Source organism: Hippocampus zosterae, chromosome 4 (assembly GCF_025434085.1).
Source record: "Hippocampus zosterae strain Florida chromosome 4, ASM2543408v3, whole genome shotgun sequence".
NCBI classification, from domain to species: Eukaryota; Metazoa; Chordata; class Actinopteri; order Syngnathiformes; family Syngnathidae; genus Hippocampus; species Hippocampus zosterae.
The window spans coordinates 16,416,931-16,444,117 of record NC_067454.1 but is presented as its reverse complement, the minus strand read 5'-3'; the positions used below and the strand labels follow the sequence as shown (position 1 = coordinate 16,444,117).

General features: G+C 41.3%; 1 protein-coding gene across 2 annotated transcripts in view; it reads right to left on the bottom strand.

Moving 5' to 3' along the window:
• The window catches only part of galnt18b (UDP-N-acetyl-alpha-D-galactosamine:polypeptide N-acetylgalactosaminyltransferase 18b), a 68,159-nt gene that overhangs the window by 7,618 nt on the left and 33,354 nt on the right, over positions 1 to 27,187 (bottom strand). Inside the window, exons 2-7 of one of the 2 annotated variants that reach the window (XM_052063642.1) lie at positions 26,437 to 26,632; positions 25,320 to 25,486; positions 18,281 to 18,461; positions 17,753 to 17,950; positions 15,035 to 15,149; positions 1,414 to 1,599 (exon numbers count right to left, since the gene is read on the bottom strand). In XM_052063642.1, the coding sequence (XP_051919602.1) occupies positions 1,414 to 1,599; positions 15,035 to 15,149; positions 17,753 to 17,950; positions 18,281 to 18,461; positions 25,320 to 25,486; positions 26,437 to 26,632 (1,043 nt within the window). Of the gene's footprint in view, positions 1 to 1,413; positions 1,600 to 15,034; positions 15,150 to 17,752; positions 17,951 to 18,280; positions 18,465 to 25,319; positions 25,487 to 26,436; positions 26,633 to 27,187 lie in introns of both variants that reach the window. The other variant, XM_052063641.1, reaches the window with a different exon arrangement.

The following is a 27,187-nucleotide window of genomic DNA, read 5'->3' as shown; positions in this document are numbered from 1 at the left end:
CACACACACACACACACACACACACACACACACACACACACACACACACACACACGCACACACACACACACATTCAAAACACACACACACACACATTCAAAGCAGAACATTGATTACGTACAATTGACGGGGGCATACAATCACTGCATGGCCATCTGTTGCGTTTGCAAATGGCTTCTATAGATGTTGGACATTTATTCAGACAGCGCTGATTGTAAACTGTGCCACATCATATTTCCACACCAGAATTATTATGGACTCAGTCTATGGTCAATCTCATGTCATCATCAGTGATGCTTGTCTTTATGTCTCACTCAAAAATGCATTCAAAGCGCAGTTTCAACTGTGGTTCTTCTCTGGTGGCCAGAAAACATCTCCAAGTGATTCATGCTGTTGGTTTTCACTCTCTCTGAGGTAAACCAAGAGTGGCATTTGCCCTGCGTGTTTAAATTTCATGCTTAGTGATTACAGCCCAAGTTAAATGCCTCATTTATTGACTAAATAAATTGCCTGCAGCTATTCCTCTTTTCAACAGAATGTACAGAGGCCCCCTAAGGGATAATACAATTAACATAAGAAGACATCGTGTGCTGATCTAATTATTCATCAAATTCAGTTCTCGAGTAGAAAAACATTTATCTGTTAATTCTGTCTGAAGACAATCCCATCCCCTGAAGAACTACATAATATTCAGCTGAAACCCATTAAGTCAAAGAAAATCAATCACAGGATGCTAATTGACTTTTTTTTTGTCCTGTACAGCTACATGGCCATTGCAGAAAGTTGTCTCTATAGGCCCTTTTATGTGCTGTTTGAAATAGACCCTCTATGGTTGTGTCATGATATCAATGGGAAATTGAGACTGACAGAACAAAGATTGAGTTCCAGGTCAATCATCACATTTGTTCACTTGATACGTATTATCAAACAGCATTTGTGGTGTTAGTTGGTACAAATTAGGGGTGAAATGAGTCCTCGAATAATTTGAGTACCAAGATTCAAAAAAATACTTGAGGATTTTTGGAGCCCAGTTTAAATTTAAAATTAACATCACAGTTGCCGCCAACAGTATTCTGAAAACATGTTCAATCGCTAATAACGCGCGCAAAAAAAAGTAAATAATTGTGCTGATACGGTGAAATGCATTGTGTATAAACATTAACCCTTGCAGGGACAGCAGTTACAACAGTGTTCGGCCTATCATGTTATCAGATTACAGGTTATCATTATTCGTGCATGAAAGGATTAATAGTGCAAATATCAATGTTATCTGAATACTTGGGTGGGGAAAAAAGCTTGAGTCAATTTAGTTTTGCGCCTTTTGACCAATTGACATAATCCTTGTGATGCCAAGTACTGTATTGCCATTATTTGAAGAGACAAGTTTCATGCTCTTCCTGGACACTCGCTCACCTCCTGAGGAACGTTCCAGGCCATGTAAACATGGCTCTTAAATTCATCCATCCAAACTTCTGCAACTCTGAGGGCATTGCGTCGCACGTGGGACGTCAGGTCCTCCGTGTAAGGTTTATGAGCGCGCTCGATGTGGGCAATGCGGGCGCACGGCAGGACCTCCACGCTGCCGCCACACTGCCACACCTGGTTTTGAGCAAAATATAAATACACAGGAAGAATAGTGTGTCATCAGATGCAGTGTAGGGATACTGGAAGAGTCACAGAAAGGCAGTCATATTGCCACAACATTTACAGCCCTCATGTTCAGACTACATAGAAATGCAGAAAGAAAAAAAATCCTCAATGTGCCACTCACAATTAACACTTCTCCAATGGTGGCGTTTTATTATTGTAAAGAAAAGGCTATTTTGTCTGCGCAGAAGTGGGAATCTAATTCATTATCCTCCAATTTGCTGGTGCTTTAACTCTTCCGCGTGACAGCAGCTGAGGAGCTTCGTTACAGTGAGTGCAGAACGCCACTGATCACGAGCAATCTTTTTTTGTCACCTCTCTCGCCTTCTGCGGCCTCAACAGTCAGGAGGCGGCTCCCCTGATGCCAAATGTTCAAAAGGGGAGGCCAAAATCCATGTGGATTAAAATCCAATACTGAACTCTGACATGCTGTACATGTAATGAAGATTGCTGAAAGGTTTGTGACTTTTTGATGACTTGTGAGTTGGCATTCAACCATTAGTGATGGACCTCTTTGGATAACGATGCAGTTTTATATAATCAAGATGCTATTTAAATAGAAGTTGAATATAGTATAAATCCTGTAGACGGTGATGCTAACAGCTATTACGATTCATTTCCACTTTAATTCGAACTTTGCTTTGAGCAAAACACTTCACAACATCCAGCAGTGTTGGGAGACCGTGAAAAATTCTTCCAAAAAAAAAAAGGCTTCCAAGCTGTTTTATTGTCACTCTTAGTGGAAATTTACTGTCAAACATAAACAAAGAGAATTACACTGTGTATTTAAAACACCCATATAGATTTCCCTTTGCAAGTCTGGAGAAGTTCATTTTAATGAAGAAAGCAAATCACCATGGACAGGTTAACAAAAAAAAGCACCTGTCATAACCCCTATAGCCATAGGTGTCAAACTCAGGTCCTGGAGGACTGCTGCTCTGCATGTTTTCCAAGTCTCCCTGTTGCAACACACCTGATTCAAATGATGAGATCATCAGCAAGCTCCGCGTAAGCCTGACATCGAACCTGTTCCTTTTAATCAGGTATGTTGCAACAGGGAGACTTGGAAAACATGCAGGACGGTGGCCCTCCATGACCTGAGTTTGACACCAATGCTTAAGCAATGGATATTTGAACACAGACGGTGGAGCAACAGATGTAGACAGTTAATAAAACAATACTCACAGGCACATATTTTTTTATCGTTTGCGATGAATAATTAATAATGCTGTGTCTTAAAAAGAAGTCAACGCATCCACGAATATGCATACTTTTGTATTATAGTTGGCCACGCAACAGAAAGTGTTGCAGAATGCTAGTGGGGGGGGGGGGGTAGTCTGGAAAAGATTAATGGTATTTCCAGTCATTTCAATAGGGAAAGATGATTTGAGATAGATGTTTTTTTCCAAATTCAACTCCTATCTCAAGGCACAACAGCATATTATGTATTCATGTATCGTCACTCAACCTCTGGTAATTAATATCACTTGTTTCATCCCAACGGCATACATATTGTGCATAGTACTGTAGATTCATTTAAATTATACTCGTCATGACATTCATTCAGTCATCTCAATACTGCAGCCCATTCTTTCTATTTGTGTTCGCATTCACATCTACCTTCAAGACATGTTTATGGTTGTTCAGCTTTGCGGGAGGTGCGCTACTGAGTGACATTCTAATTTGAGTGCGTGGTTTAGTATGTTGGAGGAGTCATTGAAAGAAAACAAAGAGAGACATCAGACAGTCTGTTCTGTATTTTTCCAGCATGGAGCAAGTAGTCAATGCCAATAACTCCATTTCACATGTGATTGCAGCACATTATTCAACTTTGAAAGTGCTGCATGAAGTAGAATCATTTTAAGCTCTCATATTGATAATCAGCTCCACAGGTAAGACTTCTGCTGTTTCACAGCTCAATCACTAACTGCATTTCCTTTAGATTACATTTTTTTTGTTTTTTTAAATAGCACTGCTACATAACAGGTTGTAATTTGTTGTGCTTATACCGAAAATGTAATAAAGCTTTCACTCGAGATCCCAAATTACTTCTGAGTCCAAGGGAATGAAATGGCACCTCACGATCAATACCACTAACACATAGATTTTACAGATGACAAAGGTGAATTCAAAAGGATGACGGTTTTAGGCTCAAGCTTTCAGTACAGATCCCAAATTCCTTCTCAGTCCAAGGCAATAAAATGCAATACCAGTATCAATATCATTCACAGAAACAATTTATTGGTCATAAAGATTAATTCAAAAGGATGAACATCTTTGGCTCTGCTTCCAGTGAGATAAAAAAACGGAACTTGTTTACAATCTCATCTTGTTCTGTGGCTTGTGGGATGAGAAATTTATGAACAAGCAACAAATATATTGTTGCCTCCACAAAAGAATTTGTGAATCCATTCATTTATACCGCTGATCCTGTTCAGGGTTACAAAGAAACTCCTCAGTTGAGAGCTGGGCTACTGGACTGATCACCTGTCAATCACAGGGCTAAGAGATTTGAAGTTGTGAGCGACGAGCCCACAAATTAAAAGAAGAAATTTCAAAATGGCGGATGCTGAGGTTGTGGTGTCAGAGGTGAGATCAAAGAAAACAACACATTTTCAAAAAAAGATATTGTACCCGCGCCTTTATCACGGAGGCTGACAATGCCGTGGCACCTGAGCTTCACACTGTGGCTCAGGCCTGATATTAAGGTGGATACAAATAAAAGGACATCTGACGAGAGTTAAGAAAAGAGGAGACTGGAGGAAGACACGGACCGCATTTCACTTATGTGCTCATATAATTTTTATTGGACATGAAGTGTGAAATGGAAAATTCAAGATTGTGACTAGAGCAGGGAAGCAGAGAAGTGTTCATCTTTCAATTATTTACGATATTTGCTCAATTCTTACTTTTAATGTTAAAGTAGCTTTCAATACATTGTGCACCTTGGGTAAAGGATACATGTTAAACATTGATGGGAAAGATGATCCTTCATTAGTTGTACTCTGAGGAGGTTCGAAATATCTTTTGCCGATTAAGAAAGTTATGAATCACAGATTTGAGCTTCAAATATTCATGTACACGATTTAAGTGCAAATTTATGCGTATGCACGGTTTGTGAATGAGACCAATTCACACCAAAGCTAACGTACAGTATCTTCTTCAATAAACCTCACATTGATGTGTTTTGAACTCTGGGAGCTTGCGAACACAAGGAGGCATATGGATAACATTCAATCTAGGCCTAAAAAAGTAATCAAACTAAAAACGACATCGCAGTGTCATAGAATACAATTTTCAAAAGACATACTGTAGGCTGCATGGAGGAAAGAAAAAAAATCGATTGGTTGGTCGGCTTTAAATGCTGATTTTATTTATTTGTATCGTGTCTGAACAGTTCAGAGCTTCAGAAGTACAGTCCATATGTTTTCGTATCATTGTTTGATCATGATCTTACATGATCTTATTTTTAAAATTCCTAGCAAAGTGTTTAGTGATACCGTCACATAGACTAGACATTGCCATCTGCCACATGTTTGAGCTGATTACAGATAAATACGATGCGATTTGAAATTGATTTTCTCCCTTCACAGGACAAAAAGAGCTTTATAGTGTTGCCTTGTTCACCCTGCAATCTAGAGAAGAATGGGTTCATCCATCAGTCATGCCATGACTCATCACTGGAAGCCTGAGGTGGAGAAGTGGCTGAGGTTAGCTGCATTTCACTGATAAACATCATGAGCCTGACGTATCATTTAATGGAAGCGCAGCCATCGTAGCTTTTCTTTTGGAGCCCACACCATATATATTTTTTTTAATCGAAAAAAAAAAATACAAACATTAATAAATAGCGTGAGCGCACTTCAACAGCATGTCTAACGGATGCTTTTGGAAAAATATCCCTTTAATCCCACAACGCTAGGGCTTTAAAATGGTCTTTATGAATGATGGCCCATGAGATGACAACATATAACGCAAGGCCTCAGTCCAGCAACCATTTCAACAGGGGTGTGTAGACTTTAATTCCACAATATTTTGCACTCCTCTGTATCAATCATGTATTTTTTGCATAAAAATGAAAAAAGGGCAATATCAGAGCATAAATGGCCTCTTGACCAAAAAAAAGAGAGAAAATCAGGAATTTTTCACCGTCATTGAGAATATTTCTTTAGAAATATAATTTTCCATTTCATACTTGGATGTCTCATTGAAGTATTCTGCTTTCATCTCACTGCACTCAATCTCCCATTCATCAACAGACCAAGATGTGTTCATCGTCAAAACACCCAAAATATTTCCCTCAATCATTTTTGCAAGCCATAACTCTTCACATCAAAGCACATACCATGTAAAGCTGCTCCTCCTTCTCTGTTGCCCAGAGCAGTGCAAATAATTGGCAACGACTTGCTGCTTGTATGCATCATCTCACATTGTCTGCCCTTAGTACGTTTATTGGCCGCTCAGCTCTATTTCCGTATTAGCTCACCGTCCTTCAATGTTGTTTCACACAAGGAAAGGTGATCTTACAAATTTGTAGTCCTGTTAGACTATACGTCACTGCTCACTAACAATTCATTAGGTGACTCTGCATATGGCATCTGTATTGGGACCGTCCTCCGAGACAAGTTTCTCCTACGGGAGACCTAATAAAAAGTCAAATCAAATCAAAAAATGTTCATATCACAAGAGACTTGACCTAAATCACTTTTCAAAGCAGACTTCCCCTCCTGCCAAGTGTTTTTGAGCATTTTCCCGACGGTCTTTGAAGACCCAGAGGACTTGATGTTCTGCGACAATGAAAGCAGAGAGCCTACCAAAAAGTAAGAGAAGACTCTCTTCTTTCACCAGAAATAAAAATGGTTTGAATTTTTTCCGTTTAATAATAAACACGAAAGAACATCGGTTGGTTTCACCAAAAACATTGATTTCTGACCAAGAAACATCTTGCTACATGCCAAGCAAAACAGTGACTCAGATGCAAATCTCTCATTGTGCCAAAGAAAAGAAGTACTACTCCATAGTTTTACTACAAATTATTTTAATTATCAGGACAAAAACAGCTTGATTGTCTTCATGTGTGCGCCTGTCTTTAGTTAGAGGAGGAAGCAGCATGGTGGGTGCATATGCCAATATTTTATTTCGAATTGGGTATGTGATATAATTGGTCCACACACTGCCTGGAAACAAGTAACTGCACCAAAGTGTGATATGACTATGAAAAAAGCTTTTCATTACTGTGCCTTCTCACTAAGGTTTTATTACTCCTATATTGTTGTTTGTTGGCATGTCTTATTCTTACTGACGTGTTCCCAGTTTCCCCATGTGTGGGTGAAAAAAACTCCACCACTAAAATAGAGCCGAGATGAGCCAAGATTGGGCTCCAAATCCCTGGTGATTCTCCTGTTATTACTACATAGAGCTTTTTTTTCCAGGTAGGGAAACATGAGTAAATGAAAAGAACTGACTAATATTTGATGAGCTTTTGACTCACTTAAAAAAAAAAAATGACTTTGAGGTCCACAGCTGATGGTTTCTAAACATAGTGTCCAGGACAACGTCAGACCAAGTCAAGTAGGTCATTGTGTGCAATGGCGTAATCAAAGCAGCCGTCCATGAAATTTGGATTGCGTCCATTTTTCGACTTAGGGTAAAGCAAGCCAAAGAACAGCCAAAGGCAATTTGCAGATCCAGCGTATGATGAAAAAAAAAAGTAATATATATATATATATATATATATATATATATATATATATATATATATATATATAACTTCACCACTCCACTCACCTTCAGAGGTCTTATATCATTGATGTACCTGATGCAATGTATTGTTAAATACGTTGAAATATATGGCGTGCAGTGCCTGTAGAGCCGACTTTCAAAGATCGAATTTAATATCTGGATCAGCAATACTTAATCAGTGATGCAGAGGTTGAAGGAATTGATGACAACCTGAGCCCAGCTTCTCCTAAATACAAACAGATGTTTAGGCTCCGAATGTAGTGAATGCAGAAAATGTATTTTACCACTTTACCATTGGGTATTGAGCTGCAAAGAATTTGCACATGCCCATCTACCACCTGTGTCACTTTGTCCTACTTTATCTTCACCAACTTTTAACTGAAGAATGAATAGACATATGACTATGTTTACAGATGATCTGAACATCCACAGCAGTCCCGCTTCAGGCCACTATATCATAAACGGGACTGTCGTGAGAAAACACAAGGGCAAACGTTTCTGTGATGGATGCCATGGATGCCGTGGAGTTTTTAGTACAGCCATGTTTAATTTAGCTACAACGTCCACCATGACATGCCTGTTCATAACATTTTATGTTAAATGTGCGAAATAGAGAGAGAGAGAGCATATTTTCTGACAATGTCAAACCACACTGTGCATATGTGAATAGCAGACTCTTCTAGCCGTTGACAGAAGCCTACGATCTTCAACTATTTGAGTGGCAGTAGTCAATGTATTTGCAAAAATGGTGGACCTACACATGTGGACGGATATAAAGATGATCACAGGCATACATTCTTTATCCTCTACAAAGACTGACTAACATCACAGCAACATACTAAATAGTAAGAGTAGAAGAAGTCTATTCTTCTTTCCTTGTGTCTGAATGACACAATTAGAAAGTAAAGCCAAGGTGACCATGATGAGCACAACCAAGGAGGAAGCACAGAGAGACGAATTTAAGCATTAAATCATCATGCATCCAGCCATCCATCCATCCCTCCATTTTCCGATCCGCTTATCTTCATTAGGGTCACGGGAGGTGCTGGAGCCTATCCCAGCTGTCTTCGGGCAGTAGGCGGGGGACATCCTGAACCGGTTGCCAGCCAATCGCAGGGCACACAGAGACGAACAACCATCTGCGCTCACACTCACACCTAGGGACACATTTGAGTGCTCAATCAGCCTGACATGCATGTTTTTGGGATGTGGGAGGAAACCACGCTACCCGAAGAAAACCCACACAGGCCCGTGGAGAACATCCACACTCCACACGGGGAGGCCAGAGCAAGAATTGAACCCAGCACCTCTGCACTGTGAGGTCGACATGCTGACCACTGGACCACCAGGCTGCCATCATAATGCATAAACTGTTCATTTGCATTTTGTTTAATTATGCTATTTATTATTGTTTACCTGAAGAAACGTGCCAACAAAACACTGTTGGACTTGAAAACGCAAACATGCTACACAGTAAGCAGGGCTTTAGGAGGATCTCAGTGCAAAAGTCTTGTTTGACTGCGTCACAGATACGCGAGAGAAGATGAAGTTTGAGGGGCTCTGTTGCAAACCAGACACTGTTGCCTTGCTGCCTTTGCTGTCTGTGCATTCTCTCCACGGGGATTGCACGATTAGGCGCCGTCTATGCAACTCAATTCCCCCCAGCAGGTGTGCTGACAAGCATCGTGCCGTTAACCAGTGCGTAATGCTGCAGTGACATTGCCTTTAACTTCATCACGGCATGCCCACAAGATTAGTGACATGTACAAATCTTATGGGACCCTGAACAAAATTATAATACATATTTTGTGTATTATTCATTCATCTTCCGAGCCGCTTGATCCTCACTAGGGTCGCGGGGGGTGCTGGAGCCTATCCCAGCTGTCTTCGGGCAGTGGGCGGGGGACACCCTGAATCGGTTGCCAGCCAATCGCAGGGAACACAGAAACAAACAACCATCCGCACTCACACTCACACCTAGGGACAATTTAGAGTGTTCAATCAGCCTGCCACGTATGTTTTTGGAATGTGGGAGGAAACCGGAGCACCCGGAGAAAACCCACGCAGGCCCGGGGAGAACATGCAAACTCCACACAGGGAGGCCGGAGCTGGAATCGAACCCAGTACCTCTGCACTGTGAAGCCGACGTGCTAACCACTGGCCTACCGGGCCGCCCTTTTGTGTATTATGTTTTTTTAAATCTGTCTCTACAAAGATAATGAGGTTTTTTATTTTATTTTATTTTTTTTGAGTGCCACTACTCAAGGAGTATTATTGGACCGATTATGTTAATTTTATTGGATGCCGTTTGTCGTGGTGTCGAACAGTTTCCATATCTTCACCCTATTTTGTAGCGATATAAGGCAATCAAAATATTAAACGACACTGTCTGGTTGTCCAAACTTATGGACTCATTTTGAAATGTATTACTGCTACAGCAAGAAACTTCCTGATTCGAAACTGTATTTGCGTGTCACATTAATCCACACCCAACCTGCTTTTTTATTGCCGCACAGTGTTAGGGTGTAATTGGTATTTATGATCTTGATGCCGATTGCCACGTTTTATTGTGCACTCACATTGTTTCAATTCTCTCACTGATTCTTATTTGTTGGTCCACATTTCCAGAGAATAGTTAAGATGAGTGATGATGGCTGCTTAGGTCCTCTAAGTCGGCTGCACAGGCACAATATGTGCTACTCGGTGATGTTTTGGTACATTATTCTGGAAGTTAGCAATTTCTAGTAAAAATCATATGGCCATGCAGCTTGGGGAGAGCTTCAACGTGAAGGCGAAAGGTCATCAGCAGTTTGGGAATTAGGTTTTTTTTCCCCCCATTTCATTTCATGTATTTATTTCATTCTTTAAAAGAAAAGAAATGGAAAGGGGCAAAAAGAAGTTCATACCTTGGTCAAGGAAGCATCTCCCCAACAATACAAACCAATCCCAATTCTCACATTTCCATTTGCAGTTGCATTCAAACCCGAGATCCTTTGGTCCTCAATGGTCCTCAATGCAGCAAGGCTAAAGCAATGGAAAAGGTCCCAGCCAGTCGCCAATCTTGCACAATAAGGTGAAAAATGATCCGCAATTTCGAGAATTACTTCCAAGAGACCACGATGTCATTTACATTTAGATTAAATTAAACTGTAGAACGGGGGAATAAAAAGGCTGTTTCTTGCATAAATCCTTAATCCAATTCCTTTTAGAAATATTGTCAAATCCACATATCATATTTCCCCGTCCTGTATAGCTGAGAAGAGACAATACATTCGAGCCAGCTCCCAGTTTAACGAGAGAAAGATTGGGAAATTGAACCATGCTTGGTAATAATCATGTGGTTAAATTAATTAATAATGACTGAATATGATCATGATCCTAATAAAGTCCACTTTTTCAATACAGCCCTTTTGATGGATGAACTCATGTTGCAAAATATTTACCGGTACTTCCTCTGAAACGGTAAAATCCTACTCTTCCAGAGAACATGGAAATATAATAATACAAAGGAGTTGATAGAAACGATTTAGGGCATCTACTCCCCTTATCTCATGAGATGGCCACATAAAATAAACATTTGTGTCAGCGTACCAAATTAGAGTACAGTGACTGATTGACAACAACATTTTCCTTTCATTTGACCCAAGACGCTCCTTTAAAGCCTCTGCCAGAGCCTGTAGCTGTCGACCTAGTTTGTCTCTGAGGATCCTTCAGGTGCCAGTCATGCTAGCAGCTGGTGTGAAGGCATGACCGGCACACAGCACACAAGTCAGCCTCCGTGGGCTCTGCATTTCCAAACCATAGCTGAACTGTCAGCCTGGAGCGGAGTGAGGGCTGGTCTCAAACAGTGCAAGTAAACATCACACAGTTTGATTCTAAGGGACAATGTCATTCCTGGGAGAAAAAAAAAAAACACACACAGCATGAACCTCGCCTCTTTTGGCTATCTTTGTCACAAGTGACCTTTCTGCGTTCTGCGTCGTTTGAAAAAAAATCAGTGCAGTGTCGTCAGTCCAACAAAGACAGATCTTTGAGTGAATGCTGACAACCACATTCATGCTTCTGGTTCCCACAAAAACACACACATTACAAAAGTATTGCAGTGGTAATCAAGATGCTAAAATGCAAATGAATTGCAGATAAATACCAAAAAAACACATGAAGTTTCATTACTTCATAAACTGTCATGATTCCTTCCGTTTCATTTATGACCCACCGTTTAACAGTTGAAACATGGCTGCAGTGTGTTTCTAAGTGTACACACACACACACACACACACACACACACACACACACACACATTCATCTTTTCATCCTGCCGTGGAAGATAGGTAGGCAAGTTCCCAAGAGACAAACCAACCAGCTCCCGGGAGCTCGTTTACCTGCCGGTTGAGGAGAAGCACCTATGGCTAAAGCCAAACTGTGGCAGACTTTTTACTGATTCTGGATTATGTCACAGGGACAACAACCTCAACATGAAAGCCCAGACTTTATTCTGCCGATCCATTTGGCCCAGCTCTCCAAGGGAGATCCTGAGGTGTTCCAAGGACAGCTGGGAGACAGTCCTTCCGGAGTATTCTGGGTCTTCCTCAGAGACTCCTCCCGGAGAGGTGATCAGATGACATTTTAACGAGATGCCTGAGCTTCCTCAACTGGCTACTCTGAGCCCCTCGCTGATTACAGAGCTTCTCGCGCTCTCTCGAATGGAGAGCCTTCACACCCTTTTTATTTCTTGGTCGGCTAAAGCAAAGTATCAAGTGCAGTCCCACTTCCGCTTCATAAGGTTGGACATAGCTAATTTTCAGAACACCTAATTTTGTTTTGCAAGATCAAGATGCACTTGGGAGATCAGTTCAAGCTACAGGTGCATGGTGTTTTGGTAAGCGGTAAAAGATTGGGCATAAGGTAGAGATATGAACTGTAACCAACAGTGGCAAAAACACTTTTGGATTATATCCTCATATATGCCGCAGTGTGGCTCGAAGCACATCTATGGAGCTGCTGCTGCCCATCACAACTTTTTTTGGGGGGGTGTGGGGGGGATAAGTTATGTTCCCAATCTCAATTTGTGGTTGGTACCGTAAATGCATTATTGGTAGTAATTCATAGTCCAGCTAACGTTTGCAACAGTTCAATTTCCGCCTGCAGTAAAATAAGGCACAGTAAGGAGAGTCTAACACAGGTAAAAAAAAATATATACTCTATTAGTGCACATTGTTGTTGTCAAAAACTAATTCCTATAGAATCACAGGAGTCACTCTAAAGCAGGGTTGTCCAAACTTTTTGCCAAGGGGGCCAGATTTTATGTGGTAAAATGTCGGGGGGCCGACCTTGGCTGACATTCTTTACATTGAACAACAATATTGTTCAACAAATTTTAGTAAGCCAGTCTGTTTCACATTTCCATTTTTATTTTAATTTCAACAATCTTAAGAATTTCTTTTGGTTCATTTGAAACAGGAATTTGAAATATGACATATCAGTCAATATAAACACGGAGTGATGTCTTGTTAACTCGTGAGTGATGCCCTCTAGTGTCTAAATGCTATTACTCATTTAGTGAATGCTATTACTCATTTAGCCACTAGAGGGAAGCAGTACTCTATGAAACATCACTCGCCAGTCTACGAGACCTCAGTCAATGCAACACGTGTTCCATTGCGTCCAACCTGCGGGCCAGACGGCACTGATTTTATGACGGGGGCCGAGGGCCGGATGAAATTCGACCGCGGGCCGGATTTGGCCCGCGGGCCGGACTTTGGACATGCCTGCTCTAAAGTTTAATAACTGTAAAATGCTGTTTTCATTAAAGGATCCCAAACAACAATGACCCTGTGCTCTGCTATGAAACAGTTCAACCGTGCAATCACCGTGACCAGGAGGAGTGGCTCTTTTTATCTCTCACATACTATTTTGATGCTCTGTATTTTGTGATAATGTGCATGGTGATTGCATAGCAGCAATCTTTTGAAATGAAGACCGTCATTACGGCCTTGTCGTCAGACCACTTTAGAAGGCCTATTCAACAGAGGGCTAATGCAAACATACTTTTATGCCTTAATGGGTTTATTCTTTTTCCTTTAGAAAATGCTGACATGTAAAAAAGAAGCAGGGGCAATTTAAGGCTGGGATACATCTTTATCACATTCGAAGCAGGAACAACAAGACTTTGGACACACTCATAGCAGTCAGGGGTTAGATTATAGAATCTATAGTAATACGAACAATTGTATGTTTCCAACCTTGTGGGCTCATCTTGAGGAGTTGATCCTCTCAGTGCATATACTAAAGTCCACAAAGGAACACTTTCGTTAAAAAACAACCCAAAAGAGTTGAAGCTGTTGTCGCAGCAAAGGTGCAACTTCAGATTTTCATTGCTTTCATTTCATCGCTTCCGGTGTGCCAACATTGCCTTCCCCTTTACCATTATAGAATGGATGTGTATGGATTACAAAAAGTTTTCATTTCCTGGAGTGGAGTGAAAAGTTGGTGAAGCAAAAAAAATGGAATCTCAGTACAATTCCAAGAGATCTGATTTAACACTGTGCTTTTATGTGGCAGTCGATAAGAATTGTTGCAGCGTATAGAATCCATCCATTTTCTGATGGGGGGGGGGGGGGACTCGAGCCTATCCCAGCTGTCTTCGGGCAGTAGGCGGGAACACCCTGAACTGGTTGCCAGCCAATCGCAAGGCACACACAAACGAACAACCATCCGCGCTCACACTCACACCTAGGGACAATTTTGAGTGTTCAATCAGCCTGTCATGCATGTTTTTGGAATGTGAGAGGAAACCGGAGTACCCGGAGAAAACCCACACAGGTCTGGGGAGAACATGCAAGCTCCTCACAGGGAGAGTGTATATAATATGCATTGTATAGACTGTATACATACAGTATATAAAATCATTGGAGGTGCACATGCTATAGGTGGCATTCATGGCAAAAAAAAAAGAATTGAATTTAATGATCTTGTTCTAATTCTTTTAATATTAAAAATGCCATTTGAACAGGGTTATGTAGTTTTAAAAAACATTTTCTATCCACTGTGGAATCCATCCATCCATTTTCAACCCTGCTTATCCTGAAGAGGGTTGCGAGGGTTGCTGGAGCCTCTACCATCGTGGAATATTTGTAGAAAATAGATACTGTGTGTGTTGATATAATTGAGAGATGGTGTGTTTTTTTCACTTTTTTTTGTGCATTGCAACACAGCCGCTGTACTGACACAGTTGCAATGCGCATGACCAAATGAACTGGTGAGCTGAAAAAACGCTTTTGAGAAAACGCTAACAGATGTACTCAGATAATGGTGATAGCAGGAGACCTAACAATGCAAAAACGATTCTGATGCACAATGCTTATCTTTTGAACAGACCTCATTGATGTAGCAGAATAATAGCATTCTTAACCACAAACCACAGTACTTAACCCCGGCGGGTCAGTTTTTCTGCCAACAACTAAAAAAAAAGCACTCACCTAATCAATATTTCTTTAGAGACTGCGGAAAGTGAAAGTGAAAAATGAGTGCCGGTGTGACCTTGCTCCAACAAACAGTCATAAAGTGCCATTACCTTTGGTAATTTTGCACATATTTCATGGTTGAACAATGGCCAACGGCCACACATGGTGGCAGCATTACTCACCCTGATACCCAGCTCCACATTCTCTCCACCGTATACCTCCATGCCTTCATCCAACAGGCCTATCTCCTCAAAGTACAGTCTGTCCACCACAAAGCAGCCAATCAGGGCGGGGCTCCTGCAGGAGGAAGTGGGATGCAGATCTGTATTGTCGGCTTGGTACAGTTAACGCAGAGACAAAACAAGAGGAGGCATGTAATCTTGTAGATGAAGTTGAAAAATGTGTGCTTGAATAATGCACATAGAGGTTGGGAATCACAAAGTAACTCACTGTTATTAAATCACGGCGCCTTGAGATACCAGTGACCGAACATACGAGTTTTTCAGATAAGAGCCATCCTTCCTTCGGTCAATTTTTGTACTTTGACTTGTAAGCAAAAAAATTGAGATGGAGCATAGTATGGTGGCAGTGAACTCAACTCACTTCACAACAAGCAGCAGTTTGCTCGATTATAAGCAATTCTTCGAAAAAGCTGTTTAATGCCCCTCCCAGTTTAAGTTTGCTGTCAAACTAAACATAAAAGCAAAAGAATGACACGTTGTCAATTGAAAACACATAGCTTTGCCTCTCAAATGTGGTGATCTAGCAGTTAAGGCTTAATTGACTGCTCCCTCCTCCAGGCTGCTTGGAGGTGGCCAATCAGGGTGATCAGCACTTGTACACACCTCCACTACAAATGCCTGAGCTGCCCACTGCACATTGCTCGTCTGTCGAGGATGTAAGGTCACAGAAAGGCCTTCAGGCTCAAGCTGAGAAACTCACTAAATTGTACTCAAGTCTGCCCTGTTTCTTCCAGCTCTGGGAACACATAAGGCACGTGGAGATCACTACTTCACCTGCCACACACCAAAGACTTTCCTGCTCATCTGTAACTTACCTCTGATCTTCCAGCCTGCCTGATCTGCTTATTGCATGAATAAAAAAAGGCTTTCTGCCATTTGCATCCGAAAACCGTGTCTGAGCTTCACAAAAGTCAGTTTAGCTTAATCGTTACAAGCCATGCAAAGCTGACAAATAGCCTTTGTATTTGTAGTGGGAATTTCTAAATTGTGAGTGTTGAATAAAGGTTTTCTTATTCTTATTATTTATGGTGTTATAACCCATATTTGAACACAAGCGGTGGAGCAACATATCTAGACAAACAGTGTAACACTACTCAGACAGATATTTATGCTCAGTGATACTGCTGCAGCTCACTGAGAAATTTTCAACAACGTTGTTGGTTTTTTTTTTGCAAGGGGGTCTGCATGACTACCACAATGCGTGACTTATTATACTGTCCCCGGGTAGACAAGTCGCGCACACCAGAAGGTGTTGCAATTATGCCCAAACTGTTTAATTTCTTGGAGTAACATTTTCCTTATTAAAAAAAAAGCATGGAAACACAATAAATCAAGAATCAAGACTGAATTTAGATATGACTTGTGGAGGAGACTACAGATGTCCATGTTACTAAAGTTGCTTCTGCTTGATTTTCATCATACAGTGGACCCCCGGCTATTCACGGGCATAATGGCCCCGGGCTGGCCTGCAAATAAGAAATATAAGAAAACTAACAAAACAAATAAGAAAACCTGTATATAATTAATGCAATGGGGAATTTCTCCATGAGAACCGTGCTTGGCTACTCAAAAGCTAACAAGCAAAAAACAAAAATAAAATAAAAAAAAATGAACATACTGCATGACACCAAAAAAATAAATAAAATAAAATAAAATTCAAATAAACAAAACTGAATGCCGCATTACAAATAAATGGTGGTCCACTGTACAATAATATTGGCACTTGATGTTATAGCGATAAAGATAATACAATGCATTGCATTGCACACCAATTAATGCATGTACAAATACGTCAAGTGAAGTCAAGTCAAGTCAACAGTATTTATAGAGCACTTTCAAAGAGCCATCGCTGCATACAAAGTGCTGTACATGGAGCGATTTAACATACACAATAAACAGTAAGACGAATCGGTAATACAGGCGGTAGAAAGCACCAAGCAGTAAAATCAAGAAAAAAATCTAAGTCATGCTGAGTCGAACGCCAAAGAATACAAGTGAGTTTTGAGGAGGGCTTTAAAGATGGGCAGCGAGGAGGCTTGCCGAATGTTCAGTGGGAGGTCATTCCAGAGAGAGGGACCAGCAACAGAAAAGGCTCGATCCCCTCTGAGCCTCAGTTTAGCTCTTGGTACCTCTAACAAAGACTGGTCCACAGACCTGAGGCGCCGGGCAGGTGTGTAGGGGCGGATGAGCTCAGAGAGGTAAGGTGCCGCGAGATTATTCAGAGATTTGAAAACAATAAAATGAAAACACACTAAAATGAATGGGGAGCCAGTGAAGGGATGCCAGAGTAGGAGTTATATGCTCCCTCTTACGAGTACCAGTCAAGAGGCAAGTAGCGGCATTCTGGACCAGTTGAAGGCGCTTAATGGAGGACTGGCTGACTCCAAAGTACAGGGCATTGCAGTAATCCAGCCGGGATGTGACAAAGACATGAATTACTGTTTCAAAGTGTTCATGTGAGAGGAGAGGTTTTATTTTGGCCAGCTGTCTAAGGTAAAAGAAGCTTGATTTAACAACGGCACCAATTTGCCGATCGAGTTGTCCAGTTTAAGGCCCAAGTTTGAGACCGTTGATTTCAGTTATATACCGGTATATAAATACGTTGATAAAACAATTTGTCAGTGAGGCATAATTTCTCGGGATGTGACGGTCGCTTACTGGATGGGAGCACTTTTGTTTCCCTCGTGCCACCAAGACTTGGGGGGATTGAGGTAGCGACACCACAGCTCCCAGTCAAAGCCCTGGGCAGACAGCGGATACTCCTCAATCTCAAACGTGTCGTACTTGATGTTGTCAAACGAAGGGGAGATGATGCGAGTTCTGTCCTCTTTAATTCTCTGAAGAATGGGTTCAGCCCTATAAATGAGACAGACAGAGAGCACACATAATTGGAGCATTTGTGTTTGCTGGCTTCTTATCACCCTCATTACGATGCGTGTGCTTATGAGAGCGTACAGAGATGAATTCATTTATTGCACATCTGATAAACTAATGGGGAGCTGCCCTTGTGTAATGTGTGCAAAGATGAAAAAGATAAATAACAATTTGAAAACACATTGAAATGCACTTTCCGGTTGAATACAAATGATCATCGTGCTGTATTTGTTCACCGGCACATTAAGCAGAGGCCAGGAAGTCATTCAAATGTATTGCCAGCAAATCCACTCGGAGCCGCGAGAGACTCACCAGCCAACATTGAATTCCACATGGGCATCGAAAAGGGCAACGACTGGAGCGGTGGCGGCTCGCCACCCGCTCACTCTGGACCGGATCAGGCCCTCCTGCTTGGCATGCCGCACCATCTTGATGAATCCCGGACGCTTGCTGTTGGTCTCTGACACAAAATCCTTTAACTTCTCCTTCAGCTCTTCTGCGAAACACGCACGCACGCACACACACGCACACATGTTCAGTATCTTAAAAAGTTCCTGGAGATGACGAATGAAGTCAAGCGAAAAGTCTTGGTGAATAACCCTCCACCCACGTTCTCCTCCAGTGGACATCATTTTATTGGAAGAAATCCAACAGTATCTACTCACATCAGAGGCTTCGGCAAAAAGTCTATTTGGATTTTTGGAGGCTGATGCCAATTTCAATATTTTGCAGGATAAACTTCCAATAACTGATTAATAATTAAGAAAATACTGTCTAAAATGATTAAAATAACTTCTTGTTTGGACCCTTAGCACTTAAAAGAATAAATACATGAATTTCAGGAAGAACATTTGACTGTTTTACATGACTTTGTTCATATTTATTTAACTTGCCAACAGAGAATAAAATCAGGAAAAATGATCCAAATGTATTCAATTTTTTGGGGTTGACTTGGGTGGGGAGTTGAATGTCACAATTATTTTCTCATGTTGTAATGTACTGTATAAAAAAAAATCTGCTGATTTCAGTCAATTTAAAAATAGCTAATATCGGCCCGAGTCAAGTCTGGCAATAGGTTATGGCGGTGAAGTGTGGGCCTGTGAATCCATTTGAGACTCTTTCGTGATCAAGGCATAGACAACATTGTATATCAAAAAATGTGTAAATCGAGCCACTCTTAAGTTGAGGTACCACTCTATTCGCGACTTACCGGAAGATGTGTGATTGATAGAAAACTTTTCCTGCCTTGCAACCCACTGTAGAAAGTACAGTGCACAATGCAGGTAAACAACATGGCCCGTGTCAATGGTTAATTTTAATAGATAGCCTGGACTGCTAAAATCTGGACTGGAGGCTCCAAATGGCCCACTTTGGACATCTCCAACATCAACTATTTCCCAAGTAAATATATGTAATCCAAGTAAGCAAATAGTCAGGTATAAGAGAGTTTTGAATGTCATTTCAGAGCCAAATGGCTCACCCGGCCAACAAGGCTGTCGTTATCCAGCAAAGTGGTTCCAGCGCAGCATGGCCATGAAGTGCACGAATGGTTCCCTTCGGCAGGCTTCCGGTTGTTGGCAAACCTCCGGAAAGCTATTAGCAGGAGACAGACACTCAGCTAGTTTGCTGGGTTGCATAAAAGGGCCAATCCAAAATGAACTGGAATTGCACAGAGCACGGACCTTTACTAAGACCCAACAACAATGAAAAAAGTACAGAACACCTTATTTGACATTTTCAGTAGTTTCCTTCATTACTGTACTGCAAATTTATTCCAGCTAATCCATTATGTTGTAGATTAGATGGTAAGACTTGCTCGTGTCGACAAAGTTAGGGCTGTTTTTATTGTAAGGCATGGGAAAATAATCCCATAGTAACTGAAGAAGGAGAATCGTGAAAAGAATCTTTATTTGCCCCATTATCGAAATGGAATGCTGCACGTGCCCTCACCCCACATGCAGCAAGGGGGTTTTCTGCAGCAACGGCTATGAGCTATACCTGAAAACGGCTTGGGGGACCGAGTTGTTAGGGACAATTACAGATGAGTTTTGAGAGGAAATCTTAAGCGGAGTGCACAGGTCTTCGATATGTGCTAGACACGTTTCATACAATGTCGGATTGTAGATGAGCTAATTACATTAAACTCAGCTTGGAAGGACTCTCGTCCCCATCTCTTATATCTGATCGATGTCAAAATGCCGCAGTAAACCCTGCGTATATTTTGGAGCTGCGGCTCAGTGATGAGTTTCTTTTCTGAAATCTTTGATACGTTGTCCAATTTAGCTGAGAGGAAAACAGATCAGTTGCTCTGTTTGGGGGACACACGTCTTTACCTTTGCTCTTGCCAACTGAGAAAACCTTAATAGCATTCATAGGTTGATGTTGTTAAAATGGAAATCCCCTGTACCACCCACTTATGATGAATGAGGAAAAAGTGAAGGGACCTTTGCGATTAATTCAACATCACTTGATATGATTTTTTAAAAGGTTTAATGTTAGCTGCAAAAACTGTCAAATATCTTCACATAATACAGTACATCTTGGAACAATTGTTGTGGCTCTCCGCTTGCACCATTTTTCGTTATTTTTTTCTCTTAACAATTACACTTTTATCATGAATATAGTCATGTCCTATTGCTGATTATATAATTACTTTCTATTCTAATCTAATAACAGGAATAATTTGATTAAAAAAAAAAAGGTTGAGGCAAAATCTCTACATCAAGGCTTCACAGGGAACTAGCGTTACCGCAGTCATACACACGAGTCGCTCCATGTAGAAATAAATTGGCCTCATCACCATGAGGAAAGAGTCTGTAAAACAGGGGTCCCCAACCGCCGGTCCGCAGACTGGTACCAGTTCGCAGGGCATTTGGTACCGGGCCGCACAGAAAGAACTTGCCTTAATTCCGTTTTATTTATTTCGGAATACGACATATGTTTTATTTAGAAAAATTACCGGATTCTCTATTACATCCGTCTCTGTCACGTTTGACACGCGTCGAACCACGCTTCTGCGTCACGTGACCGATTACGCAGGAAAAAAAAGACCAAAATTTAAAAACTGCTGGGGATCGCAAATGTCGGCGGCCTTAAAAGGACGTTCGAGACGACTGGACTAAAGTTATGTCTGAATATTCTGAGATCGCCACAATAGCACTGTTGCTATTTCCGACATGCTACCTGTGTGAAGCGGGGTTTTTCTGCAGCAAAGGCGACTAAAACAAAATTACGACGTAGACTAGAGATTAAACACACACTTGAGGTGTCATTGTTTCCTATTACTACGAGATGGGACCGCCTGGTTGCAGAAAATCAAGCTCGGGGCTGTGGTGAGTCGTCATTTTCATGCGCTTTGAATTTGCATTGTATCGTATTTTGAATGCATTAAACATTACCATCGCGATCAGAGTGTTGCCACCAGATTATACGATCCTTGTGTTTATTGTTATTATATTTCGAAAACGCCACAGTTTTCATGCAGCTCATATCATATTGTTTTGTTGTAATATTACCGCCACACCTTAAATGCCGGTCCCTGAAAATATTGTCTGACATAAACCGGCCCGTGGGGCAAAAAAAGGTTGGGGACCCCTGCTGTAAAAGAAAGAATGTCCAAATTTTGGGAGAATTTAAGATTAACATGGACGATAATGTGCAACACACACAACAACGGAGTCGACAACTGCCAACACTAATTAAGACAATGGATGATAGCTAGGCGGCCCGATGTTCGAGTTGTTAGCGGCTCCGGCCTCCCTGTGTGAAGTTTGCATGTTCATTTACTGATGACCATATCACTAACCAGGTCGTGCCTTGCCTTTTAAAGGCACAAATAAAGTCATAGACACAACAGTACAATGTTATAATGTCAACCCGAAGTGGACAAAAATAATCATGTGCGCGTTATTGTGTTAAACGATGAAAAGATAATAAATTCTTTGATCAGGTGACTCGATAAATTGATGGCACAATAGGGAGAATACTTGATTCTAAATGTGTTTGACATCCGAGGTCCCAAATAATTTTGCGTATTTATTTATTTTTCTTATTTTCACTGGTCTACTAGGAGTACTAGCTGATAGGTGGAGCAACTGTTTCAATGTTCGTTTGTTTCAATTATACTGTAACAAATATTGAAACTGCTATTTCCTAACAAACAGATTGTTAAAAATAAATGCATAAAAAACTCAAATGTGTGTTTCTTCCCTTGAGCGTGTTGTGCAACAAAAGCGAGCTATAAGCAATGCCTCTGAAGTCCAAACTGCAGATCATAAGAGAACGCCAAGCGAATGTCTTTAAATTCCCCTCCGCACTTTCTTCAAAAAAGAGCATCGAGGGTCTTTCATTTTTGCATTTTGCTTGTAGCAAAGCTCCAATAGTTATTCAATTGCACCAGTGCGCTAACAGATTTGCGTACTTCCAAGCAATTCAGATCTGTCAGTAATGAAGGTATCCTGTATGTGTGCGAATGGAAAAGAAGAATGATGGTGTGTTATGCCTCACAACAAATCATAATAAGGAACTGTTGATTAAAGCAGGAGTGACTGCTGGCCAACAGCCATCCATCTTTCAGGAATGATAAACTTGTGTCACCTTAATGGAAAGCAACGGAGCCTAGCAGGAGCAACAGGCACTTGCATTCATGACAGCGAGCAATAATATAACATTGCGTGAACTGGCTCTGTACTGTCTTTGCAGATCCATAACACAACAGCATAGTTTCAGTTCTTTCTTTCTTTCTTGATGTAAGAGTAGATGGAGAGAATTACACATGCTGATATCCAAGAAAAAAAAGGTCGTGAGTAGTAACGATTCATATATATCTCTCTGTTGATGCTCAATTGTTTTTGTTGCGCTTGTCTGTTGTTTTTGTCACATTCCTACTGAGGGTGCACACCCATTTTAGCTGCAGCCTTTTAGGCTCATACTGCTCGAAAAATTGTACAGTAGGGGTTCCTTTTTCTCACCCCTTGTACGAACTATATTAATACACCCCATGAGGTTGATTATTTGACCTGAAGGTGTCTATTTTTAACTTTTCTAGGGTATGTTTGTTCCCTCCTCTCTTTCTGACATAATGCTGCTGACTTTTCAAGTTACGATAGTGTCGTCAAAGGTTCAACTTTGTCCTGTTATGAGCCGCACAACATAGAGATTCGTATCACTTTTGATGGATAGAGAAGTCTACCATTGTACCAATAAATCTACAATGCAGTGGTGCCCTAAGATGCGAGTTTAATTCATCCCGTGACCATGCTCGTAACTCAAATCATTTGTACCACAAATCATCTTTCCCTTTTGAAATAAATGACACACCATTAACTTTTCCATCCTCTCGGACAAAAAAAAAAATTCAATTAGAAAAGTACTCTATACTCATATATTATTGATTTTGTTAGATTATAAAATACTGTAATAATGTCACTTAATAGAATTCTGTACAGTATAGACATCTCGGCTCCTCATGGAGGATAAGGAAGATATGACTACATGTACTGAAAGTCTAAATGTGCCAGGCGGGAAGTTGCTCTAGCACGTCGAGATTCTTCATGACAGGGAACTGTCAGGGCTAATCTTGTCTAATTAAGCTGTCAGGGGAGGCGAGACCGGAAAATATGTCATTGCAATATAACGCGATCTAACTTGCTGTTGTGGCAACAACAACAATCATGTTGACAATTGCAAGACGCAATCCCATAAAATGAGGTGAAGGTGTTCGTCACAGCGTTTTTGTTGATATGTCACACGATGTGGAAGATATCGCAACAAACAAAACATATCCCAGACTTTACCTTGTGGCATTTGCACCGAATTTTATCACGCTATAAGGAGTTTTGTTGTTCCTGACTAAATATTTAGGGCCAGATCTGGAAAATCGTGCTAGAAAATCGAGCCAATATCTGGTCTAAAAGCTTGTAGTCTGTTTCAGGCATGAATTGTGAGGCTCATGAGACACTTCCACAATGGCAACTACATCGTGGGTCAGTAGGCTAATGGTGTTATCCACAAATGTGTTCATGACAACAACACAAGTCGTAAATGGGGTGTAATGTCACCAACCAAATGTCACATCATGACTTGGCTTCCTGGAGGAGCCCAAGGAGGCCGTGCTGCCACTTAAAAGATGCATGTGACTTGTTTTTCAGACATAATTATATCACGTAAGGCTAACCGAGAGCTTTGGGTTCTCCCATTTCTTCTTTTTGAAGTATCAAAGTACTAAGTGGATATTTACAACTCTGAGGCCGTCAAGACCCCGAAGGAGTGTGATCATTGTCATCACAGCATGTTCAGATAACATAACACTGATCTACATTCTGCTCCAGCAAGCTGCAGGCCGAGCTGCATGTTTTGCATTATTGACTTGGGTAAACAAACTTCTCTCAGGGCCAGTAGTCACCGTCTTGATATCATCTAATGGCTGTCTAACTTGGGTTGCATGCCGAGACTTTTAAAAACGGTCAACTTATAAATGCATGACCATGACACTGTACCATTAAGAGTGTTTACACACTGCACTTGGTTTACTTGGATCTGGGGGAGTTTAGTCTCATCTGTCAGCTATAGGTCTATGGAGACTGCTTCGAGTTGTCAGCACTGAACTACCCTTGTAGGCCGCAGTGCGATGTACCTGCACAATGTAACCAAATCAGGACCCAAAGTGGAGCACAGGAGTTTCTATTGGATCACTGATGGTCAAAGTAAAACATTGGGAGCTATTTTCATACATCACCGATGTTGCTTGTCTCATTTCCGTGCAATCCACATGGGTTTATTTCCCACTCGGAGTCGGTGCAAATGTGAGTGTGAATGTCATGCCTCTAGACGTCCTCTGGCTTGACTAGCGACCCATCCAGGGCATACTGTGCCTTTGACACAATGCCAGCTGGGATAGGATGCAGCTCGTCACAATGTCGGACAGCAAAATGGATGTCTGGCTGTTTTATTGATTGTTCTTGGCAAACGGCTCCTTGAGTGATGCCTGTTGTATTCTTAAGCTTTAGGTTATGTAAAGAATATGTCAAAATTATGGTAAAACATGATGCATTTGTCCAGGAAGGACAAATGCATCTATCCATCTATGCCACACTACATAATCTCAGTCTTTGCGGATGTTTTCAGCAACTATCTTCAAACATGTCTAAGGTATTTAGAACTAAATCTCTGAATTCACTTAACGGGGTCTTGCACTATTCAAATGACAGACAATAGGGGCACTATTCATTGCTATTGTTTCGGGATGTATAAAACTAGTCAAGGAAGGTACCCTTTGTGTTCAAAGCTACTCGGTTTAAGAGTGGATGCTAAGTTGGGAGAATATGTCCTAATGTTAAAGTTTGCTGGTTACCGTTATTGCTGTTGTCGTCCACCAAAATAATCTCTTTTAGTAGATGAGAGGGCGTTCTGCTAATGGCTGAGTGAATGGACCGCAGGATGACAGACAGGGCTTCGTTCACGAAAATGAACACGACGCTCACTTGCGGGAGGTTTAAAGGATAAGTGATGTTTCTGCACCTGTAGAGGACAAAACAAACAACTGGTGAGGTAAGTAACCTTAAAGTTCTTGTAAAAGAAAATTGGAATGCAATCTTAACAACATTAAAGCGAGGTAAATATTCATTCGAATGTATAGTATTGTGGTTACAATCTAAATAAAAATAGGTTGATTACACAGTGATTAATGTTGTCACATCACTCTTCCAGCAATGAAGGTATTTATATCATACGTCATCCCTTCACCAAATCATGTCGCTCATCCAAGCAAACAGTGTGTCGTTTACATAATGCCATTGCCCGAGCATGTCTTTTAAAACATGTTAGGACAATGCCAAGGCTAAATGTGTGATTAATATATCACCCCCCTGCCCTCCCTATGACCCCCCACCCCAAAGTATTTTGAATGCATCTGTGTGGTTTGTACTGGTGGTAACAGATGGTCTGGAGTACAGTAGAGAAAACCTCCCCCGAAATTTTTAACTGCGCCAAAATTAGCTCCGGGACCTCCCCTTGTAAGGCTCCTGCAACCTTGGTGATGTCACCATAAACAATGAGTCATGGTCAATAATGATTTTCAAGGTGATGTTCTAGACTCATGACCAACATCTACATTAAACCATATATGGGATTGAATTCATATTGGTGGTTGGACAATGGGTCAGATAAGTAAATTCCCTGGCTTCCTGTTTTCAAAACAGGAAGCCAGGACATATCATTCAAGGTGGGATACACCGTGGAGTCGTCGTCAGCCAATCACAGGGCACATGTAGACCATTTTACGTTCCACGTCATCAAAGGCTGTGCTGCATCGTTGACTCAAAACAAGGGGAGAAACGTCCAAGTGTGGCTCTGAAGACTGTGTTTTTTTTGTTGTTTTTTTTTTTTGCGTGGAGTTGTCGTTTTTGATTACTTTCAAACAATATCGACATGCCTAGCTGTTGTGTGTCTGCGTGTACGAAGCTTCCTACCCAGTGGGCCTGAGATCTGCGATAGGCCTGTCTAATGGGAGACGGTCGCTGAGGTAACTGTTGTAGCCGTAGTACTGGAACATCTTGAGCGCCACTCTTCGATTATCGGAGCTGAGCTCCTGACCCCAGTGAGCGAAGAGAGACGAGTCTGAGAAAGACGCGTCGGCCTGCTCGTCCTCTCCTCGGCCCGGAGCCTCTGAGACACAAGACAAATAGCATAAAGGATTGTCTCGAGTCTAGACCGCAGTTGCAGCAAGTGTGCACAAAGAGACAAAAAAGAAATATGGCGCAGTGATAATACATTCACTGAGATAAATGACTTTCCTGTGATCTGATCAAACATGAAATAGACCAGGGGTTCATACTCTTGATGGAAAGCCCAAGTGTCCTTGAACAAAAGATCCAATCATTAAAAGCCGGTGGTTGCATCTGCAGACGCTCTGACTCTTTGACCTCCAGGGAGGTAAATGAAAAAACCCAGCACGTCGACAACCGGAGCAGCTTCTAAGAGCAATCAAGTAACGGCTTACCAATGAGCACAGTTAAGTGTTGCTTCAGGCAATATCAATGCAAATTTCATCAGAATATGTACTTTTGTGCGGTCCACCCTGCATTCCTACCTTGCCTCATCTGTTTCCCTGCATTTGGGTCTAAAACTTAACTTGACAGAGTTAGGTTTTAGCTTATTCTTCTTGTTATCATTGCACGTTACGAATACACAGCAATGACCTTCACTTAACTGTCACAACCT